Raw genomic sequence first — 22,782 nt, forward strand, 5'->3', positions numbered from 1 at the left:
TTAGACCGTGGGAGCGAATCTCACCTAAAATTCCTGTTGTACTCAATTTCCGCATCTCCTAAGCGTATGACGTCCTGTCCTGCCCGCCGGTGAATTTCTCTTCCTACAACAGGCTTCAGGCTGGGGTCCATGTCTTCAGGAACATCCTGTAAGAACAGCAGCGTGACGTCAGCATCCAGCATGTCTGCCAGCGGACCCGCGGCGGAGTCAGGTGGGCGGGTACCTGGATGAGGATGGGCTCTCCGAGGCGTATGGCGGTTTCTAGGGTTTTCATGTAGCCGGGATCAGAGGCCTGAACCTGACGCAGTTTCCTGCCTTCCATCTGGAAGATCCACTTGTAGGCCTGACCGTGAGGATCGATCAAGAGAGGCCAGCGCTGTCCATTCTTGACTAATATGGCGTTTTCTATGGAGTAGGGATCGGGGGGTAACCCTTCACTGTGCCAGCGGCTCACCTGGAGGAGTGGCAATTGAAGAAAATAATACAAAAAGAGTCAATTGCCACCAAAACATGAGGGTACTCCCTGATTTTCTTCTATTTCTCCGCTGTAACCAATTCTGTAAAACATCAAGGGGAGATGCAGCTTCTCTCTCTGAGACTGACTGCTGCGAGAGGGGAGAAGGAGCAGCAGGGAGATATGGGATTGGCTGAGCAGGATGGCCCCGCCCACAAAGCAGGCCCGGAGAGAGAGAATATGCATTTCCATCTGATATAATCACAGCGATGAGATCAGAGGTGTAACTCCCGCTCTTCGATGTATAACCCAGCCCCCGACTACCACACGCTACCTATAGACAATACCTCGCTCTCGGCAGCCATAGCGTGGATAAACGAGTAATCTTCTGACACCGGGATCTGATACGCCTTACAGAACTCCAACCACTGTCCCATCAGCTGCGCCCGATACTCGGACGTAAACACCCCACCGTACACAATGAACGCAGCCGAAACCAGGACGTCACCCAGGATTCCCTTCAGCCGCAGCTCCAGCCTCTCTACTGACTGTTTCCACCGCACCTGTGAAGCACGATAAGGTCAAAAATACATTATATATAATAGGATAGGTCTTGTCCTCACGTACAGGGATGTGGTCACTATGTCACTAGGTTAGTCATCAGCGAGCCGATGCCAAGCAGCACCTGAAAGGGGTTGTATTTTTTTATCTTTGCTGTGCCCCCTCTTTGTAATAGACACTTTTATATACTACACCTTCTCCTCATCCAGAGCTGTAATCAGCACGGAGGCCCTCACCAGGCGCTTGGTGGTCAGCTGCTTGCGAAATGCCAAATGATCTTTCTCGGCAACGCTGTCGTTGTATTGTTTTTGTAGCAGATGTTGATGTTCTTCAACCTGAAACCCGAGAAAAGCAGAAAATGTATATCCAGAATATACCGTATACAGTACTGTCCGTATCCATCCGTAGCTGTAACTATAAACTTTCCATATCTGTCGCCCCCTGCTGGTTCAGTGTCAATGGACCGGGCATACGTGCTTGTGTGGAATGCAGCGCCAATGCTCTGTACGGGACAGCAATACGCACTGGGGTGTCTGCTGGGCGCCGTTCACACTACGTTGAAGCCTTCAGCGCCAGCCAGTGCTGTAGTGTTCCCACAGCGCATTTTAAATACGGATTTTGTAGCGTATTCCACGCCAGGATCTATGAGAACATCGTGTGTGTTCACCTCCCTCTGTATCTTGTAGTTCATGCATTAAAAAAGAATGGCGGAAACCGCAGCAGGGGCCACAAATGAATTTATGGGGTTAAATCCATCTACAGAGATCCGAGTCCGGCCACGTAGTAACTGAGAATTAATCTTCTAATGACAGAAAATTAAAAAACTTGTGTGTAAGCTGTCCGACTACCTCAGTTTACAGGCCCAAAGCCTGAGGCTGCACTACTGAGACATTCTTATCCGATACAGCATTACCACAATCTTGTCTGCCTCCAGGGACGGTGTAGACATTGCTGTATTCAGTGATCTCCATGACATGCTATCATCAGAATCTCTCAGTAGTGCAGCCTCAGGCTTTGGGCCTGTAACTTCAAGGGTTCATATCTCGGCACAGGAGTCAAATATAAAAAATAAATAAATAATGAAGGTTTTTCACATTATTGATATACGTTAAAGAGCCTTTTATAGTTTCCTTCTGGCGGTCTCCTCTCATGGACGAAGTAGACTGAGCCCTGAGGTTCACATATGGTCCCCGCAGGACGGAATGGAAGGCACATACGCAGCCATATGGGATATATATACACGTCACCTTCTTACCATAGATAAGCTGGCCTGTTTCTTCTTCAGCCTCTCCTGCGCCAGTTTTAGAGCTTCTTGGGCTTCGGCCACACGCTCTTGTTTTGGGATCACCATCTAAAATGAAGAGAATAGAATCATACAGAGGTCAGCGGGAGAAATGTCCTCATCTATGTCACAGTATGTCAGGCACGTATACACCCCTACTGTATGGAGCAACCAAGTCCAGGCATATCGTACATCCCAAATTACCAGTCCCACTCTTATCTAAGCTCCACCCTTTATCTCAAGTCCCAGCCTTAGCTAAGCCCCACCCCTTACCTGAAGCCCCCCACCCCTTACAGTAAGCCACACCCTTAGCTAAGCTCTGCCCTTTACCTGAAGTCCCACCCTTAGCTAAGCTCCTTACCTTAAGTCCCACCCTTAGCTAAGCTCCACCCCTTACCTGAATGCCCACCCTTAGCTAAGCCCTGCCCATACATTAAGCCCCACCCTTAGCTAAGCTCCACCCCTTACCATAAGCCACACCCTTAGCTAAGCTCTACCATTACATGAAGTCACACCCTTAGCTAAGCCCCACCTCTTACCTGAAGCCACACCCTTAGATAAGCTCTGCCCTTTACCTGAAGTCCCACCCTTAGCTAAGCTCCTTACCTTAAGCCACACCCTTAGCTAAGCTCTGCCCCTTACCTGAAGGCCCACCCTTAGCTAAGCTCTGCCCCGTACATTAAGCCCCACCCCTTAACTTAAGCCCCCACACCTTACAGTAAGCCACACCCTTAGCTAAGCTCCGCCCCCTTACATTAAGTCACACCCTTAGCTAAGCTCTGCCCTTCAGCAGTAACACACTCAATGAAGCTAAAAAAAAAAAAAAAAAGGGTTTTACAATCCCTTAATTATCAAGCACAGTACCCAAAAGTATAAGAACCCAGAACCTGTGAGATCCGAAGGGAAGGGCATACAGATGACACCTGGCTATGGAGTCCTCTGTACTGACCTTTTGAACCTCATGGTAGTGTTCAAGAGCCAGGACCCACTGACACAGAGAACGGCATGCCGTAGACACAGCCCCCACCTTCTGTGGGTTAAAATCTGGAATGCTGGAGTACTTCTTTAAGTTAGAAAAGACCTGTAAAGTAACAGACATGTAAACGGTATGTATAGTATATGGCATTATAGTAGTTATATTCCTGTACATAGGAGCAGTATTATAGTAGTTATATTCTTGTACATAGGGGCAGTATTATAGTAGTTATATTCTTGTACATAGGAGCAGTATTATAGTAGTTATATTCTTGTACATAGGAGGCAGTATTATAGTAGTTATATTCTTGAAGATAGGAGGCAGTATTATAGTAGTTATATTCTTGTACATAGGAGGCAGTATTATAGTAGTTATATTCTTGTACATAGGAGGCAGTATTATAGTAGTTATATTCTTGTACATAGGGGCAGTATTATAGTAGTTATATTCTTGTACATAGGGGCAGTATTATAGTAGTTATATTCTTGTACATAGGAGGCAGTATTATAGTAGTTATATTCTTGTACATAGGAGCAGTATTATAGTAGATATATACTTGTACATAGGAGCAGTATTATAGTAGTTGTATTCTTGTACATAGGAGCAGTATTATAGTAGTTATATTCTTGTACATAGGAGCAGTATTATAGTAGTTATATTCTTGTACATAGGAGGCAGTATTATAGTAGTTATATTCTTGTACATAGGAGGCAGTATTATAGTAGTTATATTCTTGTACATAGGAGCAGTATTATAGTAGTTATATTCCTGTACATAGGGGCAGTATTATAGTAGTTATATTCTTGTACATAGGAGGCAGTATTATAGTAGTTATATTCTTGTACATAGGAGCAGTATTATAGTAGATATATACTTGTACATAGGAGCAGTATTATAGTAGTTGTATTCTTGTACATAGGAGCAGTATTATAGTAGTTATATTCTTGTACATAGGAGCAGTATTATAGTAGTTATATTCTTGTACATAGGAGGCAGTATTATAGTAGCTATATTCTTGTACATTGGAGCAGTATTATAGTAGTTATATTCTTGTACATAGGAGCAGTATTATAGTAGTTATATTCTTGTACATAGGAGCAGTATTATAGTAGTTATATTCTTGTATATAGGAGCAGTATTATAGTAGTTATATTCTTGTACATAGGAGGCAGTATTATAGTAGCTATATTCTTGTACATAAGAGCAGTATTATAGTAGTTATATACTTGTACATAGGAGCAGTATTATAGTAGTTATATTCTTGTACACAGGAGCAGTATTATAGTAGTTATATTCTTGTACATAGGAGGCAGTATTATAGTAGTTATATTCTTGTACATAGGAGCAGTATTATAGTAGTTATATTCTTGTACATAGGAGCAGTATTATAGTAGTTATATTCTTGTACATAGGAGCAGTATTATAGTAGTTATATTCTTGTACATAGGAGCAGTATTATAGTAGTTATATTCTTGTACATAGGAGCAGTATTATAGTAGTTATATTCTTGTACATAGAAGCAGTATTATAGTAGTTATATTCTTGTACATAGGAGGCAGTATTATAGTAGTTATATTCTTGTACATAGGAGGCAGTATTATAGTAGTTATAGTCTTGTACATAGGAGGCAGTATTATAGTAGTTATATTCTTGTACATAGGAGGCAGTATTATAGTATATATATTCTTGTACATAGGAGGCAGTATTATAGTAGTTATATTCTTGTACATCGAAGTAGTATTATAATAGTTTTATTCTCGTATATAGGAGGCAGTATTTTAGTGGCTATATTATTCCAGGGGACACCACTGAACACAGAGTAATAAGAAGCAGAAATCTTTTTTGATACCTTTTCTGGAATACTGTCCTTGTCGAGATTGACCAGTTTTTTGAGGAATCCTGGGTCTCCAAGCAGCAGCTTGGCTGTAGGCCAGTCAGGCTTCTGATGCAGCAGCGCACACACTGCGTTCATGACTGTTAGTACCAGGAATGGTGGGTGAGTGTATACTCTGCAAAAGGAAGCTAGCTCAGATGACGGCTTCCAGGGGACACAGCAGAAGGGACAGATGCATAAAATGGAATCACAGGTTTACTTTTATATAAATCACTTGACCAACTTCCTTTCCCTTTACACTGGTTTTAATGAATCTCATAAATGCTTCTTGTCCAAACTGATTACATGACACCTGTGTGTGGCTTTCCACTTTTTTATCTTCCCACCTCCTCCATATCCACAAGTCTTCTTTTTCAAACTAAACATTACGACCAATTTCACCACTAGGGGGAGCTCAATGTATACTGCTATATCAATCTAGTGTTGCACTGGATGGGAGCTGTATACATCTGTATGTAGTGACCTCTTTTGGTGCTTTTTAACTTTGTGGTTCTTACTTTACTTCTGAGATGTCGGCCTTATCCAGAGAATCGAGAGCAGACACCGCGTCCTCCAGTGCGGGCAGAACGTCACTCAGCTCCTGCTGGGCTTGCTGCAGGGACAGAGACAAGATGTAGGTAGTTCTAACACTTCTCATAGCAATAGCACTGCTCCATTTGTATCCAGTGTAGAAAATTCTCTGGGAGCTAAATACATCAGCAGTGCAAATTCAATCCTGTCTTGTTACAATGTATCAGTTCAGTTCAGAGTTTGGAGCTCACAAATGGTTGACTAAGCTGGATTTTAGGTTGTAGCAAACAGTACACAGTACATTGCCCGGTGTAATAACAGCAGTACTCAGAATGCAAATCACCAGAACAATCTCAGTGCAGACACAACAAGCAGGGGCTGATGGAGACCTGCAGAATTGTGAATACAGCTCTGGAGCAAAGGGAAAACAAATCACCTCAGCATATTCCTGTACAATCCTGGTCTCTTGCACCATCACGTCTTCTTCTTGCTGTACGATGGCTCGAACCTGCTCCACCACCGCAGAGTCCTTCTGTAGCTTTACCATTAATTCTTCTATCTCCTGAAAGAGGCAAAAATAACAAAACAAGAAAATATGAGATATCTCTATCTATCTATCTATCTATCTATCTATCATCTATCTATCTATCCGATCTACAGTATATACATATATAGATAGATATGGATAATATATACCGTAGATATGATACACAGATATGAGATAGATGCTAGATAAATATATATCTATAGTTGATTTAAAAATAGTGGCTGAAAAACGTTTCTTCCATCAAGTAATGCGGCCCCCCTCCCAATTAATACTTTCACACATTGGAAGTCAACTTTCTACAAATTACACCAGTTAAAGGGTGTGTGCAGAATTTTGGCTTACTATAGATATCTGGACCCCAACCAGTGGCTCGTGGCTCCCTGTTGTGTGGCGCATGGCTCCTTGTTGTGTGGCTCGTGGACCCCTGTTGTGTGGCTCTTGGACCCCTATTGTGTGGCTCTTGGACCCCTATTGTGTGGCTCTTGGACCCCTGTTGTGTGGCTCGTGGACCCCTGTTGTGTGGCTCGTGGACCCCTGTTGTGTGGCTCTTGGACCCCTGTTGTGTGGCTCATGGGCGGGCCCCTGTTGTGTGGCTCATGGGCCCCTGTTGTGTGGCTCATGGGCCCCTGTTGTGTGGCTCATGGGCCCCTGTTGTGTGGCTCATGGACCATGTAGTATAATACTACACTACTATATACAATACTACTAGTGATAAAGGTCACACTATAATATTTATCAGCAAATATTTGAAATTTCAAGTTTTTTTGTCCACATTCAAAATTTCTCTCCTCCTATTTTTGAATTGTTTGCTGCTCCCGACCGTCACTGAAAGGTGAATGTGGATCACAACATATAAAAGATTGGGGACCTCCGATATATATATATAAGTAATGCAACTTAAAAGGTGAAACTAACATAAGAGATAGACTCATTACAGGCAAAGCGAGATATTTCAATGATTATGGCTTACAGCTTATGAAACCCCAAAGTCACAATCTCAGGTCCCCTTTGCTCAGGGGGTACGGAGTAATTATCTGACTAGAGTGTGACACTTTGAGCCTAGAATATTGAACCTTTTCACAAAATTCTAATTTTAAGCTGCATTAATGCAATTCCTTTTAATTTGCATTACTGAAATAAATGGACTTTTGCACAATATTCTAATTTTTCGAGTTTCACCCGTATATCATCCACCTGCATCTGTCCTGCATACCTTTGATTTCTGCTCTATTTGTGGCCCCAGGGTGACCAGTTCTTGTTGCATGATCTCAATAGAAGATGTCGCCTCCAGAAGCTTTGAGAGCCCAGTGAAGAACCGATCCCTGAGAGAAGACACATGGACACGATGTAATGTATGGGAACAGACAGCAGTAACTACTAAGAACAATCACTCTTAATGAAGACATCACGTTCTCCCAGTTATGGGGAGCATGGGGTGAAGAGCATATTGTAAAATATTGTCCAGATACACTTGATGATATCTGCACCCATAACCTAACACAGGATAGCCGCACCCTAAATTTTAGGTTCTAAATTCTGTGCTGATTAAAATTTATTAATATGTCTCAGTAGTGGTCAGAGCTCTCAAATGCCCTGTACAGACATGCAAAATTGTGGCCACCACTAGAGGGAGCTCAGGAGCTTACTACATACAGTGGTATTGTGTGCTGTGTATAATGAGTGTGCAGTGAGCTCCCTCTAGTGGTGGATGCAGGTAGCTAGAATTATGGGATTTGAACCTTGGTATTAGAAAAACAGGGATCCAATCGCTATAAAGCAGGAACGGCGAAAACTTTGCTCATCCGAGGGCCGCATTGTGAACCAATCCCAAGGGTAGACTAAATAAAAGGGGTATTACCAACTGAGAAATTAGTGGCATATCAAAATAATATGTCATCAATGTCTCACAGGTGGCGGTTCTACTCCCAGGACTCCCACTCATCGGAGGATGTGCGTTCTTCTCCCATTAACTATAATAAAGTACACGCACACACGCATAGCCCCCTCTCCACATCATGCCCTGCTCCCACGCTACACGCCACGTCTCTGCTCTCTGACAGATGGTTGGGGGGACTCACTCGCACAGCGTGGCATCACTGGAGACATTTAACCCGTTAAAGGGGTTGTGTCATTTGGGACTTTGATGGCATATCGCTAGCATTAGCCATCAAAGTCAGATAGGTGCACACCCCACCTCTGAGGCCGTACCTTTCTCTAAAACAGGCCCCCGAAAGTGAAGGAGAGCGCTTGGCTTTTTTTCGGAAGTCCCATAGAAATGAATGGAAAGTGCACAGCTATGTTCACTTCTATGGGAGTTCCAAGAACAGCCCCTGTGATCAGGGCACCATCACTGGGCTGTCACTGGGCATCGTACATTTAAAGAGGACCTCTCCTAACAGGTCTGTTGTAGTAGCCACCTGTGTACCATCCCTAATTGGGAACACTATCAGGGTACCACTAGGAACCAAACCCGAGTTCGGTAAAAGGTTTTTTACAGTAATAATTAATTCCCGAAGTTATTACACGAAGTCTTGCGCTACTTTGCGAAGTCGGAGCCAATACATTCTAATACTGTACGGAGCGGGAACTCCATACAATATTACAACAAAGTCTTTAGCGAATCGACTTCGGATGTACCATCCCAATGTAATAAGAATTCTGGAGCGTCTATTGTTATGACTCTTTGTTCTATTCCTCTATTATTCCTATTAGAAGTTATAAATGAATTGCCAGCAGTTTACATTAAAGGTCCATCCGGGTGTTACCAGTTGGGGGGGTGTCCCTGCACAACCTGATCCTGGCAGCACTGATTGTATAGCATCAGACACCCAGTTGGACCTTCATTGCAAACTGCTAGCAATTCATTCATAAACTTCTAGCAGGAATAATAGTGGAATGGAACAACTAAGAATTATAAGAATAGATGTTCCAGAAATCTTATTACATGCAAGTAGTTACTAAAACAGACATGTCAGAAGAGGTGACAGCTCCGCTTTAAGTTACATGGTGCAAAGAGGTTAATAGTTGGTGGAGAGTAATTGGGTGCACATTCATTTAAGGTACAGGTTCACACAGGGCTGTTTCGATACAGTTTTTGCATCCAGGCCAGACAAATGGCACACATGACTAATGTCTAGGTAAGCACCTGTCCTCCATGAGCTTTTGCTTCTTGGTCTGCAGGATGTGTGAGAAGGTGTCTATGAAGCTCAGGTAGCTCTGAGGTGTGACGTAGTAGCGCCTCCGTGTCTCCTCCTGGTACTGCGCCGCTGTGCTTGAAACGCTTTTATGAATGGCGACACAAACCTGCGCGACCTGACCCTGTGAAAACACAAAAATGAGATGTGAGCGGAGGTCCGCCTTAAACAGTCCCTTTATTTTAGAGCTGTTAACAGGTTATCCGAAATATCAGCTGTAATCAGCCAGGAAATGTTCAATTCCCTGCAGCGCCACCCACAGGGGGAGATGAAGCATCACATGGCGACCATTGAAATCAGTGGCCTGTGTAACGTGCACACATGTTGGGTCCTCCTGCTCTTTGTAGCCGCTCTCTGTCCTCATTTTTCTTCACTGCATCCAAAAACATCAAAAATGAAGAAACTTTGCAAATAGTCTGGATTGTGTCTAGAGCTCCTATGCAAATCTGTCTCTATGGTAACAGACTACAAACAAGCCGTGTGTAGTCTGATCCTGCGGTCACGTGCTACTCCCTTCCAACAATGTATTAAGGTGGGCGGGGCTGTGACAACTGCAAAACGGAATTCATATCTTATAATATCTCTATATTTATGGACAATGGAAATGTTAATGGGATACGATCGAGTTCATGTTCTGTTCCGATACCGGATCCCACCTGGTTCTCTTGCACCAGATCCTGCTGCGCCATGTAAGTATCTGCCACGCTGAGGAGAGCCTCCTGGGGCCACCCGTCGTACCAGTCAATGGTGCAGCAGTTTACTAGAGACGGATGTGTCCGGCAGTGCTCGCGGAAGGTCTGTCCTGCTGGGCTCAGAACCAGAACCACATGGAGATTGTAACGGACCCTCTGCAAGGAAAAAAAGCAAGAAAACTGAGCCTTTATATCACTAGTTGTCTGTCCTTGAAGTTTTGCGCATGCGCAGTTCGGATCTCAGAGTGGGGACAGCTGAAGGAGATCTACTGAGCATGCGCAAGATTTCAGGCGAAGGCGCTGGAACAGTGAGGACGCCCGGGCTCTGGGAGGGAGCGGCATAGGGTGAAAGGCGGAGGTAATGCCTTGTTAGTACGCCACTATTTGATGCTCTGTGTGTCAATTCCTCGATAATTTTAAGATCTATGCTTGCTGTCAATGAATGGTGAATTGTTTCTTCACATCTAGAGACATGAACTGATGCTTTTTGCAGCTGAGGAGCAACAGAAAATCGACAGATTAGGTAAAATGTAGCAGGGTGAAATCTACATTGTTTAGCTCAACTGTAGCAGACCCTCAGCTGTGAGAACTATTAGGTATGTTCAGCCTCTGGATGGTTCACATTCATAAGCAGCAAGCAGAGATCTTAAAACGGTGAAGAAGTGACACACAATTATCACAATATACTATAGTGCATTACCATTATAGCATCTACACATAGAACTAGAAGGTACGGACTGACCACGCGGTACTTGCATAGCTGAAAAGTAAGCGCCCCCTACCTTCAGGAAGAATGACAGCATGGACTGGGGGTTGTCAGACATATTGGCCTCGGCGGCCTCTGCTTTCAGCTCCACAAGAAGACCGTCCAGCTCGTCTTTGTCGAACAGGTCAGGAACGTCCCCCGAGCTCAGGACGCAGTTAATATCTTCTAAGAAGGAGTCCTGAGAAAGACAGACGTCTCAGCTGATGTGACAGTCAACGTGCAGATGAGACAGCTGACGACGAAGGGAGAGAAGCCAGGAATCAGCTAATGACCGCCCCGAGAGACATCTCCACCTCACCTGGACGATGTCCGAGCCCTGGATAAGGAGCACCGCGCTGCCGCCCAGCAGCCCTGCCTCCTTATACACTTTCTTCAGATCCTCCCTGAACTCTGTGTGGCTGTAGCCCTGCGATACGGACAACCGGAAAAGCTTACAACTCGAGATGTAGCAGGCGAGCGCTGCGCAGCTTACTTTCCCCGTCCCATCCAGTCCGACCTGCAAAATCACAAAGTACCAAGAGGTCAAAATATGAAAAGTACAAAGAACCTCAGTAGCTTTAGTAATGTAATGTATGTACACAGTGACCAGCAGAATAGTGAGTGCAGCTCTGGAGTATAATACAGGATGTAACTCAGGATCAGTACAGGATAAGTAATGTATGTACACAGTGACGCCACCAGCAGAATAGTGAGTGCAGCTCTGGAGTATAATACAGGATGTAACTCAGGATCAGTACAGGATCAGTAATGTAATGTATGTACACAGTGACTCCAGAAGCAGAATAGTGAGTGCAGCTCTGGAGTATAATACAGGATGTAACTCAGGATCAGTACAGGATAAGTAATGTATGTACACAGTGACTGCACCAGCAGAATAGTGAGTGCAGCTCTGGAGTATAATACAGGATGTAACTCAGGATCAGTACAGGATAAGTAATGTAATGTATGTACACAGTGACTGCACCAGCAGAATAGTGAGTGCAGCTCTGGAGTATAATACAGGATGTAATCAGGATCAGTACAGGATAAGTAATGTATGTACACAGTGACTGCACCAGCAGAATAGTGAGTGCAGCTCTGGAGTATAATACAGGATGTAACTCAGGATCAGTACAGGATAAGTAATGTATGTGCACAGTGACTGCACCAGCAGAATAGTGAGTGCAGCTCTGGAGTATAATACAGGATGTAACTCAGGATGAGTACAGGATAAGTAATATAATGTATGTACACAGTGACTGCACCGGCAGAATAGTGAGTGCAGCTCTGGAGTGTAATACAGGATGTAACTCAGGATCAGTACAGGATAAGTAATGTAATGTATGTACACAGTGACTCCACCAGCAGAACAGTGAGTGCAGCTCTGGAGTATATTACAGGATGTAATTTAGGATCAGTACAGGATAAGTAATGTATGTACACAGTGACTGCACGAGCAGAATAGTGAGTGCAGCTCTGGGGTATAATACAGGATGTAACTCAGGATCAGTACAGGATCAGTAATGTAATGTATGTACACAGTGACTGCACCAGCAGAATAGTGAGTGCAGCTCTGGAGTGTAATACAGGATGTAACTCAGGATCAGTACAGGATAAGTAATGTAATGTATGTACACAGTGACTCCACCAGCAGAACAGTGAGTGCAGCTCTGGAGTATATTACAGGATGTAATTTAGGATCAGTACAGGATAAGTAATGTATGTACACAGTGACTGCACCAGCAGAATAGTGAGTGCAGCTCTGGGGTATAATACAGCATGTAACTCAGGATCAGTACAGGATAAGTAATGTAATGTATGTACACAGTGACTGCACCAGCAGAATAGTGAGTGCAGCTCTGGGGTATAATACAGGATGTAACTCAGGATCAGTACAGGATAAGTAATGTAATGTATGTACACAGTGACTGCACCAGCAGGCACAAAAAAAAGAAACAAATAAAAACTCTCCTTACCATCATCATGTGGCCCCCAGGTTGTCTGAACACTCGGGTGGCCCTTATGATGTGCTGGATGGCCTCCGTAAAGAACACATAGGTGTCCTGCAGGAAATATCACAAGGCAGACAGCGTCAGAAATAGTCAGGGTCAATGCAAACAATAGATTCAGGCCTGATTCATCGGAGCATATTTTACATTACTATGCCCTCACGCAGACAGCACTCATACCCATTAAAGTCTATAGTAAGGTGCACACATCCACTTTTCTTCACTATACTGGTGTTGCAATTAGCAGATTAGCCCATTCAGGTCTATAGATGTACAAAATACGGACGCCATCCATATGCATCTGTTTTTTATGGAACCACAAATCAGATGAGTTTTTACCTGGCTAAGATACAGACACTTACCCCCGTGCTGGCGGAGCTCATCCTCATCTTCATCCGGTACTCATCTAGCTTGGACACCAGCTGTTTGTGACTTGTCACTGGCCGATAAACCCGTTTCTTTGCCGTTGAATCCACCTCCAAAAAATCCACAAACTGCACCGGATCCTTCATCAGTTTTTCCATTGGCCAAGAAATCTAACAGAAACAGAAGAGGATAATGGGTGCAACCAAAAGGCTCGTCTTAAAGTGACCCAACTTTTCATTTGCTATCTTCAAACCATCTTTCCTGTTCATTTCTTTCTGATAGAGAGCACCAAATCCTCTGCATAGTCAAGTGAAATGGTAAAATGATGACTTCTTAGAGTCACCACTAGGGGGAGCTCACTGAAGTCAGAATTATAATTTTGTGTTTTGAGTATTGCATGTAACTGGGCCGGTGTCATGTGATGTGAAGAGGGGAATGGGGACAAGATGGGTCTCACAGGTCATGTGATGGAAGGAACAGGGTCCGCAGCTGCACAGAGTATTTTAGCGCTGACCATGTGGAGGGCAGAGACCTGTCCACACATGGGATGATTTTAGTGAGAAGAGAGCTGCAAGTGACAGAGATGTGAGGAAGGGAATGGAGACACACTGGTGATCACAGAGTGAAGAAGCAGGATCTCCAGCAGCACAGTGTATTTCAGGAAAGCTCACAGGGTCCCCAGCAGTAGCAGGAGGACAAAGCGGTGAATCCCTCCCGTGAGGCACACCCTAATAAATTTGTGGATGAACAATTAACCCTTACAGAAGAATCAGAGGATGCCGAAGTTGCTCTTCCCCATACCTTGAAGTAATTAAGCAGTTCCTCTGACAGACACTGATAGAAGATCTCTCTGTCTCCTGCGTCTACAAGGCGGTCGTGAAATACTCGCGTCGTCTCGTGCACGAGCAGCTGGGCTGCCATATCTTTGGTGATGGTGATGGATTCACTGGCCTGGAACAGCCCCTGCAGGACCTAAAGCAGGATAAAGAGCAGAGCTATGACTATACATTACTATACACAAGATACAGCTATTATATGGATGCAGGAGCATTTCAAATCCTCTACATCGGATCCGCTGGGTTCTAGAAAACCCCTTTTAAAATGAGACATGCTGACTGTCTGCAGGCACCACTAGAGGGAGCTCAGGAGCTTACTGTTCTACATTGAAAGCAATAATAACATAGTATGTAGTGAGCGCCCTCTAGTGGCGGCTGTAGGTAACATATTCGATTTTAAATCTAGGTCCAAGCAGGAAATTTCTAGCGCTATATGATAAAAAACTGAGCCCTGCCCACTATAAAAAATGCAATATTAAGTTTTAAGGTAATTTGAGAATAACTTGTAATGGTTTAAATCATGGGGATCCTGAGAGCGTGTGCTGATCATGGGTGGGGGGGGAGGGCAGTGCTGTATGTGACAGAGGCAGTGCCATGATGTGAAGAGGAGAATGGAGACAAGTCGGAGGTCGCACAGTGGAAGGAGCAGTATACCCAGGTTTACAGAGTGTTTTACGAGAAGAACTTGCTGACCATGTGGAGGGCCTGTTATTGAGGACAGGTTGTCCACCTCTGCTTGCTGTTAGTGAATGACAACATAAGACATTTATACCTTAAACAGATCTCTCAGGTTAAAGGTGTAGTGGCACTTGGCAGGTGTGGGTAACATGCTGTGACACGTCCTGTAGTACATGGCGATTGCACAGGAAGATAATAAACTGCGGCACTTCTGGATTTCAGCTAAAAAATTGTGGCACTGCAGAAACGATCCCAGCTGGACCTGAAAAAAATAGTCATGGGACAGCATTATATAATAATTGTTATATCCGATCACGCGAAGTGGCAGTAACATAGACCTGACTATTCATGACATAGCCACATGACTCCATCTTCCTGACAGCTTTGCCATGTGAACTGGGACAGAATGAGTAGAGTAATTTCCCTATTTTAAGAAGACAGGATCAGGATCAGAGTCATCTTATAGTTTGAAGGTAGGGTCAGCAGTCATCTCATTATTAATAGAGGGCGGGGTCAGCAGAGTCATCTCATTATCATAGGGCTTAGCGGGGTCAGCAGTCATCTCATTATAGTTTGAAGGCAGGGTCAGCAGAGTCATCTCATTATAGTTTGAAGGCAGGGTCAGCAGAGTCATCTCATTATAGTTTGAAGGCAGGGTCAGCAGAGTCATCTCATAGTTTGAAGGCAGGGTCAGCAGAGTCATCTCATTATAGTTTGAAGGCAGGGTCAGCAGAGTCATCTCATTATAGTTTGAAGGCAGGGTCAGCAGAGTCATCTCATTATAGTTTGAAGGCAGGGTCAGCAGAGTCATCTCATTTCAGTTTGAAGGCAGGGTCAGCAGAGTCATCTCATTACAGCTTGAAGGCAGGGTCAGCAGAGTCATCTCATTACAGTTTGAAGGCAGGGTCAGCAGAGTCATCTCATTACAGTTTGAAGGCAGGGTCAGCAGAGTCATCTCATTACAGTTTGAAGGCAGGGTCAGCAGAGTCATCTCATTATAGTTTGAAGGTAGGGTCAGCAGTCATCTCATTATAATTAGACGGTGAGTCCAGCGGAGTAATCTCATTATCATTAGATGGGGTCAGCAGAGTCCTTTCATTATAATTAGAGGGCTGGGTCAGCAGAGTCATCTGATCATTAAACAGTGGGGACAGCATAGTCCTCTCATAATTAGAGGGTGAGGTCAGCAGAGTCATCTCATCATCATTGGATGCCGGGGTTAGCAGAGTCCCCTCATTATAATTAAAAGGTGGACTCAGCAAAGTCATAGCATCATTAGAGGGAGGGGTTAGCTGAGTCATCTCCTTATAATTAGAGGGTAGGGTCAGCAGTCAGCTCATCATCATTAGAGGGTGGGGATTTAATCACAGAGCTATTGGAGGCTTAGATAACTATAAATAAGGCTCTGTATGCAGCGCTCCTGTTATTCCCTGGTAAATGGGGGAGGGCCTGAACTCCATCATCCCTAATACCTATAATAATCTATGATATTTCTCTGACAGTTGACTCCCCCATTCATTACAGCTGCCATAAAGCACGCACCCTGCAGTACTATCCATACAGTCAAGTGAGGAAGGGTGTGTCTTCAATGGCCGCCCCAGAGAAGATATATAAAAAGTGCAAATTTTTATAGATGTCATTTTTCTATAAACACTGGGACATCCAGGAGGAGAAAGGTACTAGGATCATCATGTAATAGGGCTGCTATGTCTTAGAGTTTTTAGGTCTCACGTTTCGGTATTATACAATTACGGTATGTTGTCCTCCTATTGGCCTCACATAGCGTCCAGGTAGCGGTTCTGCTCTCGGTTGTTTGCTACCTGTTTCTTGTAGAATTAAATTCATCATTCTGAGAACTTCACTATAATGCTGCATAATACATCCCTGCACTCTTCTCCGTCTACCAACCCATTTGTGCTCTTTGCTCAGCCAATGAGCTACAACTCTCATCCTCCCTTGTTACATCCTCTCTTGTTCTGCAGCCGTTCTATAGAACTCTCTGCCCCGGACCCATTAGACTTGCCCTTAACTTTCTCAGTTTTAGGTGCACCTTGAAAACTTACGTCCCCCAATTTTACGGAATACACTTTTTTTTTTATGTTGTTTCTAACATTGACCACTAGAGGGCGGCAGTGTTCAGCAAAAAGAACCATAGAAAACTAAGCCTGAGAGTCCTGATATTGGCAGTGCAGATTTATCAAAATACCATAAATGTGCCCAAAAAATAGTGTGTAATGTACATGAAAAAAATCATTGCAAATAATGTGCTCTGCATTTATGACATGCAACATTTTAATTCTTGTGTTGCACCGGATTTTAAAGAAATATAAAATTGGCATGGCTGAACGACTCGCAATGGTTGCACCTAATTCATTGATTTGCTCCATTTTCTACTGGTGCACTGGAGTCTGATATGTTATGATTTTCCCCCCCAAAAATGTAGTTCTATGACTAAATTCTTCTAGAAACAGCGCCACCCTTGACCGCGGGCTGTCTATGGTATTGCAGCTCAGCCCCATTCACTTGTATACCAGCCATTGCCCATGGACAGGTCTGGTGCTGGTCTGGAAGGAAGCAGCCATGTTTTCTCACCTCATACATCCCCATTACCTGGAATATATGCTGTAGAGCCTGTACGGAGGGGTGCGGCAGGGTCAGCATGCAGAAGTATTTCAAGAGTCGGGGGCTGAGGTCACTGCGCCCTCCACCAGGGGGGGCACATGCAGCTATCACAGTGGTGTCCTGGATATCCTACGGGAGACAAGAGAGACAAGGGATAGGCTCCTGGCAGACATGGGATGTAGGACATAACCATAAGCGGTGGTGAAAGGGTTAAAGGAATATTTCCATCTAATAAAATGAGGATGGCATATCGCTAGGATTGAGGGGCAGGCTGTGGATTGCTACATGCCATATGAGTGTGGCGGAAGATTATATTATAGTGAGCCTATGGCAAGTTTCCATTGATCTCCCAATCATCTGATAGCAGATCTGTCAATCAAATTCCAGCCACACCCACTACAAGCTGCAAAATGGCATCGTCCAGTAACAACCAGGAGAGCCAAGGGGGATCGACTTACCTTCCATGTAAGGGACTTGGTGTCATAGAAGCCACCAAGTTCTAGAAACTGGCGCATCATCTCGAGTGGAGGTTGAGAGCCATATTCTTCTGGGTTTGGCATATTTAGATCATCAATAAATATGGCCACCTGAGAGTAATAATGTGTGCAAAAAAGAAGAGAAAACGATTATACACATGGATTTAACGCACAACGATGCAAAAAGGGTCAAACATAAAAATTGGCGCATAGAGGGCAGTAGGCACAAGTTCAAAAGTGAGAAGGGGCGGCTGCTTTGGTACTTTCCTCCTTGTTAGAAGGGTCTCCAGAAATTAAGCTCATCGCAGGGTCTCTCTCTGCTGGGATCGCCAGCGATCAGATGTAATCTGGGAGGAAACTTGGCAGGAAGTGTCCAATTCCCTAACAGCACTCCCAGAGGGGAAATTAGGCATTACACAACCTCTCATTGAAATCAATGGACAAGCCAGGTCCTCCAGAGCGAGAAACCCCCCTTGTAGTCATTGTTCACCCCTGTGGGGACCCCGTCTCTATTAATTTGCATAAAAAAGCTAAAATTGGCTGCATATTAGTAAAACAGCAGGCACAGCAGCAGCTGAAATGTGTAAGAACCAGTGCAAAGAGTGCAGCATAAGGATGCCGGGACTCACCTCACCACTGCACTAGTTGTCATAACCCCCAATTATGGTGAAGGGATGGTTCTTACTTGCTTAGACCTCGATGCCCCCAGGGTGTCCCGGCCCTTCTTCACCAGCTTGCTAAGGATTTGGCCCTGGATTCTGGCTGCGCTGGTGTGGGGCCCCAGCTGCACCGTGGACACTAAGAGTTGTTTCATTCTCTGAGAGCCGGGTTCACCCTCAGACGTGGGTCCATCTTTGATCATTCCAGTGAGTGATGTGTCTATGGAAAATACACATCTACTGTAGTAAGAGGATACAAGAGCTAGAAATAGATACGAGATAGATAGATATATAAAACATAGGTAGATAGATAAAGTGACACAGTGAGAGGTTTGGTCTGGGAAAACAGGTATTTTCCTCCCAGCATGTGCTGCTGGGCTGATTTGCAGCCAGGTAAGGTCAAATACCGGATTTTAAGTGCTGATCCGGGTTTTGGCAGCACCTGGCTGTCCTTAAATAGGCAGCTGGGCTCAGAAGCGAGGTCTCTGTGTTGGGATCTGGGAGCCTGGTGTCTGGATGAAGGCTTGATACCTGTTTGGCGTGAAAACAGGTTGGTGCTGCTATGGTTAAGGATTCTGAGGCAGAATTGCCGCATGGTGTGAATTACCACCAACACCGCAAGGTGACTCTTTGCTTGTTTATGACTGCTTGTTTTGTCACTTGCCTAAAGTGTGAATAAAACACTGAACTGTTTGATCCAAAGAACTTGTTGTGGCCTCTATACTGCGTCCGCTAATCCTGTCTATCAGAGCGAAACCCCACAATAGATAGATTAAAAAAAAAAGTAAAGATCAGCCCACAAATCAACGGGTGCAATCCCTCCAAAAGACCGGCGACCAGGGTCCACTTGAATATATTAAGTAAAAGAAGGCAGCACTCCAACAGTTCAGTGAAAAACAATGGATGGTTTATTAACCCAACTAGCAGCAACGTTTCAGCTCTACTCAATACACAGCTGGACAAAGGCTCCATTGAGTAGAGCTCAAACGTTGCTGCTAGTTGGGTTAATAAACCATCCATTGTTTTTCACTGAACTGTTGGAGTGCTGCCTTCTTTTACTTTAGATAGATGGATAGATAGATAGATAGATAGATAGATAGATAGATAGATAGATAGATATGATATAGATAGAGATAGATAGATAGATAGATAGATATGATATAGATAGATAGATAGATAGATAGATAGATAGATAGATAGATAGATAGATAGATAGATAGATAGATAGATAGATAGATAGATGGCTGGACAAAGGCTCCATAGAGAGAGCTGAAACGTTGCTGGTTGGGTGAATAAACCTTCCACTTTCTTCACTATTTGGAGTGCTGCCTTCATTTTTTTGCCTTGTAGATAGATAGATAGATATGAGATATAGATAGATAGATAGATAGATAGATAGATAGATAGATAGATAGATAGATAGATAGATAGATAGATAGATAGATATGAGATAGATATATATGAGATAGATAGATAGACATGGGGATGGATAGATAGATAGATAGATAGATAGATAGATAGATAGATAGATAGGAGATAGATAGATAGATAGATAGATAGATAGATAGATAGATAGATAGATAGATAGATAGATAGGGGGATGGATAGATAGATAATTCCAGTGAGTGATGCTTTTATGCAAAATACACATGTACAGTAATAAGATACATATGAAGGATAGATAGAGACAGATGGATGGACGGACAGATAGATTTCATAGCCCATAATACAATCTTACCATCCACAGATAATGCTAAATCTTCATCATCTCTGGACACGGAGGTCAGTGTTGAAATATTCTGTAAAAGACTGATCACATAATCTGTTAATATTTATTGTCATCTGGTGCTTTTCTTCTGATGCAGAAAATATCATATTCAGATGAAATTGTGTATGTCGGTGAGCGGTTTTTAGGACTATGAGGGATGGAGGTAAATGCTATATACTGATATATCACAGAAATCTAATACGCAGAGCATGAAAGCAGTAATGCACAGAAGTTTGTAATAGATCCTTCATTCAGTCTTATTTGAACTTGTGGAGCTGCGGGTTCAGAGCTCAGTGGGTGTTCCCTGCTTGTGGAGCTAGAGGTTCAGTGCTCAGTGGGTGTTCAATGCTTATGGAGCTGCGGGTTCAGTGCTCAGTGTGTGTTCCCTGCTTGTGGAGGTAGGGGTTCAGAGCACAGTGGATGTTCCTTGCTTATGAATCTGCAGGTTCATAGTTCAGTGGGTGTACTCTGCTTGGGGATCTGCAGATTCAGAGCTTAATGGGTGTTCCCTGCTTGTAGAACTGCGGGTTCAGAGTTGCGGGTTCAGAGCTTCTGAGGCTGCAGGTTCACGGCGCAGTAGGTATTCCCTGCTTGTGAAGCTGCAGGTTCAGAGCTCAGTATGTGTTCCCTGCTTGTGAATCTGCAGGTTCACAGTCCAGTGGGTGTTCCCTGCTTGTGGAGCTGCAGGTAAGAGCTTGGTAGGTGTGCCCTACTTGTGGTTCAGCGGGTTCAGAGCTTATTGGGTGTTTCCAGCTTATGAAGCTGTGGGTTCAGAGTTCAGTGGGTGCTCTCTGCTTGTGGATCTGCAGGTTCAGAGTTCAGTGGACGTTCCTTACATATAGAGTTGTAGGTTCAGAGCTCAGTGGGATGTTCCTTGCTTGTGGAGCTGCATGTTTGGTGCTCAGTGGGTGCTCCATGCTTATGGCGCTGCGGATTCAGAGTTTTAGTAAGTGTTCCTTGCTTGTGAAGCTGCAGTTTCACAGTTAATTGGGTTGCCTGCGTGTGAAGTTGTGGGTTCAGGTTTCAGTAGGTGCTCCCTGCTTGTAGATCTGCAGATTCAGAGCTCAGTTGGTGTTCCCTGCTTGTAAAAGTGTGGGTTCAGAGCTCAGTGGGTGTTTCCTGCTTGTGGAGCTGCAGATTCAGAGCTCAGTGGGTGTTCCCTGATTAATTGCGCTCTTGCTCCTCCTCACTTCTGTCATTGCTCTTGTGTCTGTGATTCCTCCCCTTCTCTCACCTGACATGATTGTACAAGCTCGGATTTTTAAGACAAATTGCAGCTCAGAGCTGTTTATGAATTACACAACTTGCTCTGATTAGAGATGACTCTACAAGACTGAGCAAGGGGATAACACACAGCTTCCGGATCAAACCACATACAGTATTTGTTCATATTCTGTAGCTATGGAGGTACATAGGTTGGCAAAGGAGCTGTATACACAGTTTGGATGTATTAAATCAAAGAAAAGAACATATGGGGTCATTTATCAAACTGGTGTAAAGTAGAACTGGCTTAGTTTCCCATAGCAACCAATCAGAATACACCTTTCATTTTTGACAGCTCCTTTGGAAAATAAAAGGTGGAACCTGACTGGTTGCTGTGGGCAACTAAACCAATTCTACTATATACCAGTTTGATAAATGACCCCAATAGTTGCAAAAGTGTACACACTCTTTAAAGTGCAGTTAGTTCTTAAAACAAATGTGTTAGAATATCATTATTAGATGAAACATTCTGAAATACAAGGACTACACATGTACCTAATTTTTCTTGACTCGTTAAATAGAAAGATATCTCCTAGGACAGTCCCAGCCTTTACAGAAAGTCCACCAGGTTTTTGCAGCTTTTGAAGCATATTCTGCACTAAAGTTGATTTCCCAACTCCAGAGTCACCTACATATAAAATAAAGAGATCATATAGGAAAGACAGGATTACGGGTACATGGAGACAGATTTACCAGTCAGGATGAGGAAAGACAGGGAGCAAGTCTACTATAGGGGACATAAGAGTCTAATGCATACAGCATAGACACTGAACTCAATGATAACAAAGTATACAGTCACCTCCTGAGCGCCCACTAGTGGTGGTTACATATATCTGTATGCAGCAAGCTCCTCAGCTCCCTCTAGTGGTCGCTGTATATATCTGTATGCAGTAATCTCCTGAGCTCCCTCTAGTGGTGACTGTATATATCTGTATGCAGTAATCTCCTGAGCTCCCTCTAGTGGTGGCTGTATATATCTGTATGCAGCAAGCTCCTCAGCTCCCTCTAGTGGTGGCTGTATATATCTGTATGTAGTAATCTCCTGAGCTCCCTCTAGTGGTGGCTGTATACTGTATATCTGTATGGTTGGCACCATCCCAGAGGAGGCACACTATGGGTAATTGATTCTGTTCTTTACATTTTGTATTATCATTTTCTGCACTTGCACTTGAACTTGGATTTCATTTTGTTGGATTAGTATGAATTGTTACCATTGTGCCCTCTTCCAGTTGATGCCGCCATTTCCCTGC

At 43.9% G+C, this 22,782-nt stretch overlaps 1 protein-coding gene across 1 annotated transcript in view; it reads right to left on the reverse strand.

Annotated features, from left to right (window-relative positions):
* DNAH14 (dynein axonemal heavy chain 14) overlaps positions 1-22,782 on the reverse strand; it is a 188,592-nt gene that overhangs the window by 46,378 nt on the left and 119,432 nt on the right. Inside the window, exons 47-69 of the mRNA XM_040430564.1 lie at positions 22,028-22,160; positions 20,240-20,310; positions 18,528-18,721; positions 17,825-17,953; positions 17,355-17,495; positions 14,839-15,006; positions 14,032-14,202; positions 13,227-13,400; positions 12,832-12,918; positions 11,175-11,372; positions 10,893-11,054; positions 10,075-10,266; positions 9,370-9,542; positions 7,438-7,546; positions 6,114-6,239; positions 5,665-5,759; positions 5,123-5,282; positions 3,247-3,378; positions 2,271-2,366; positions 1,210-1,350; positions 802-1,017; positions 224-454; positions 25-146 (exon numbers count right to left, since the gene is read on the reverse strand). Coding sequence (XP_040286498.1) covers positions 25-146; positions 224-454; positions 802-1,017; positions 1,210-1,350; positions 2,271-2,366; positions 3,247-3,378; positions 5,123-5,282; positions 5,665-5,759; positions 6,114-6,239; positions 7,438-7,546; positions 9,370-9,542; positions 10,075-10,266; positions 10,893-11,054; positions 11,175-11,372; positions 12,832-12,918; positions 13,227-13,400; positions 14,032-14,202; positions 14,839-15,006; positions 17,355-17,495; positions 17,825-17,953; positions 18,528-18,721; positions 20,240-20,310; positions 22,028-22,160 — 3,421 coding nt within the window. The remainder of the gene's footprint in view (positions 1-24; positions 147-223; positions 455-801; positions 1,018-1,209; positions 1,351-2,270; positions 2,367-3,246; positions 3,379-5,122; positions 5,283-5,664; positions 5,760-6,113; positions 6,240-7,437; positions 7,547-9,369; positions 9,543-10,074; positions 10,267-10,892; positions 11,055-11,174; positions 11,373-12,831; positions 12,919-13,226; positions 13,401-14,031; positions 14,203-14,838; positions 15,007-17,354; positions 17,496-17,824; positions 17,954-18,527; positions 18,722-20,239; positions 20,311-22,027; positions 22,161-22,782) is intronic.

The sequence above is a fragment of the Bufo bufo genome, chromosome 4 (genome assembly GCF_905171765.1).
Source record: "Bufo bufo chromosome 4, aBufBuf1.1, whole genome shotgun sequence".
Taxonomy (NCBI): domain Eukaryota; kingdom Metazoa; phylum Chordata; class Amphibia; order Anura; family Bufonidae; genus Bufo; species Bufo bufo.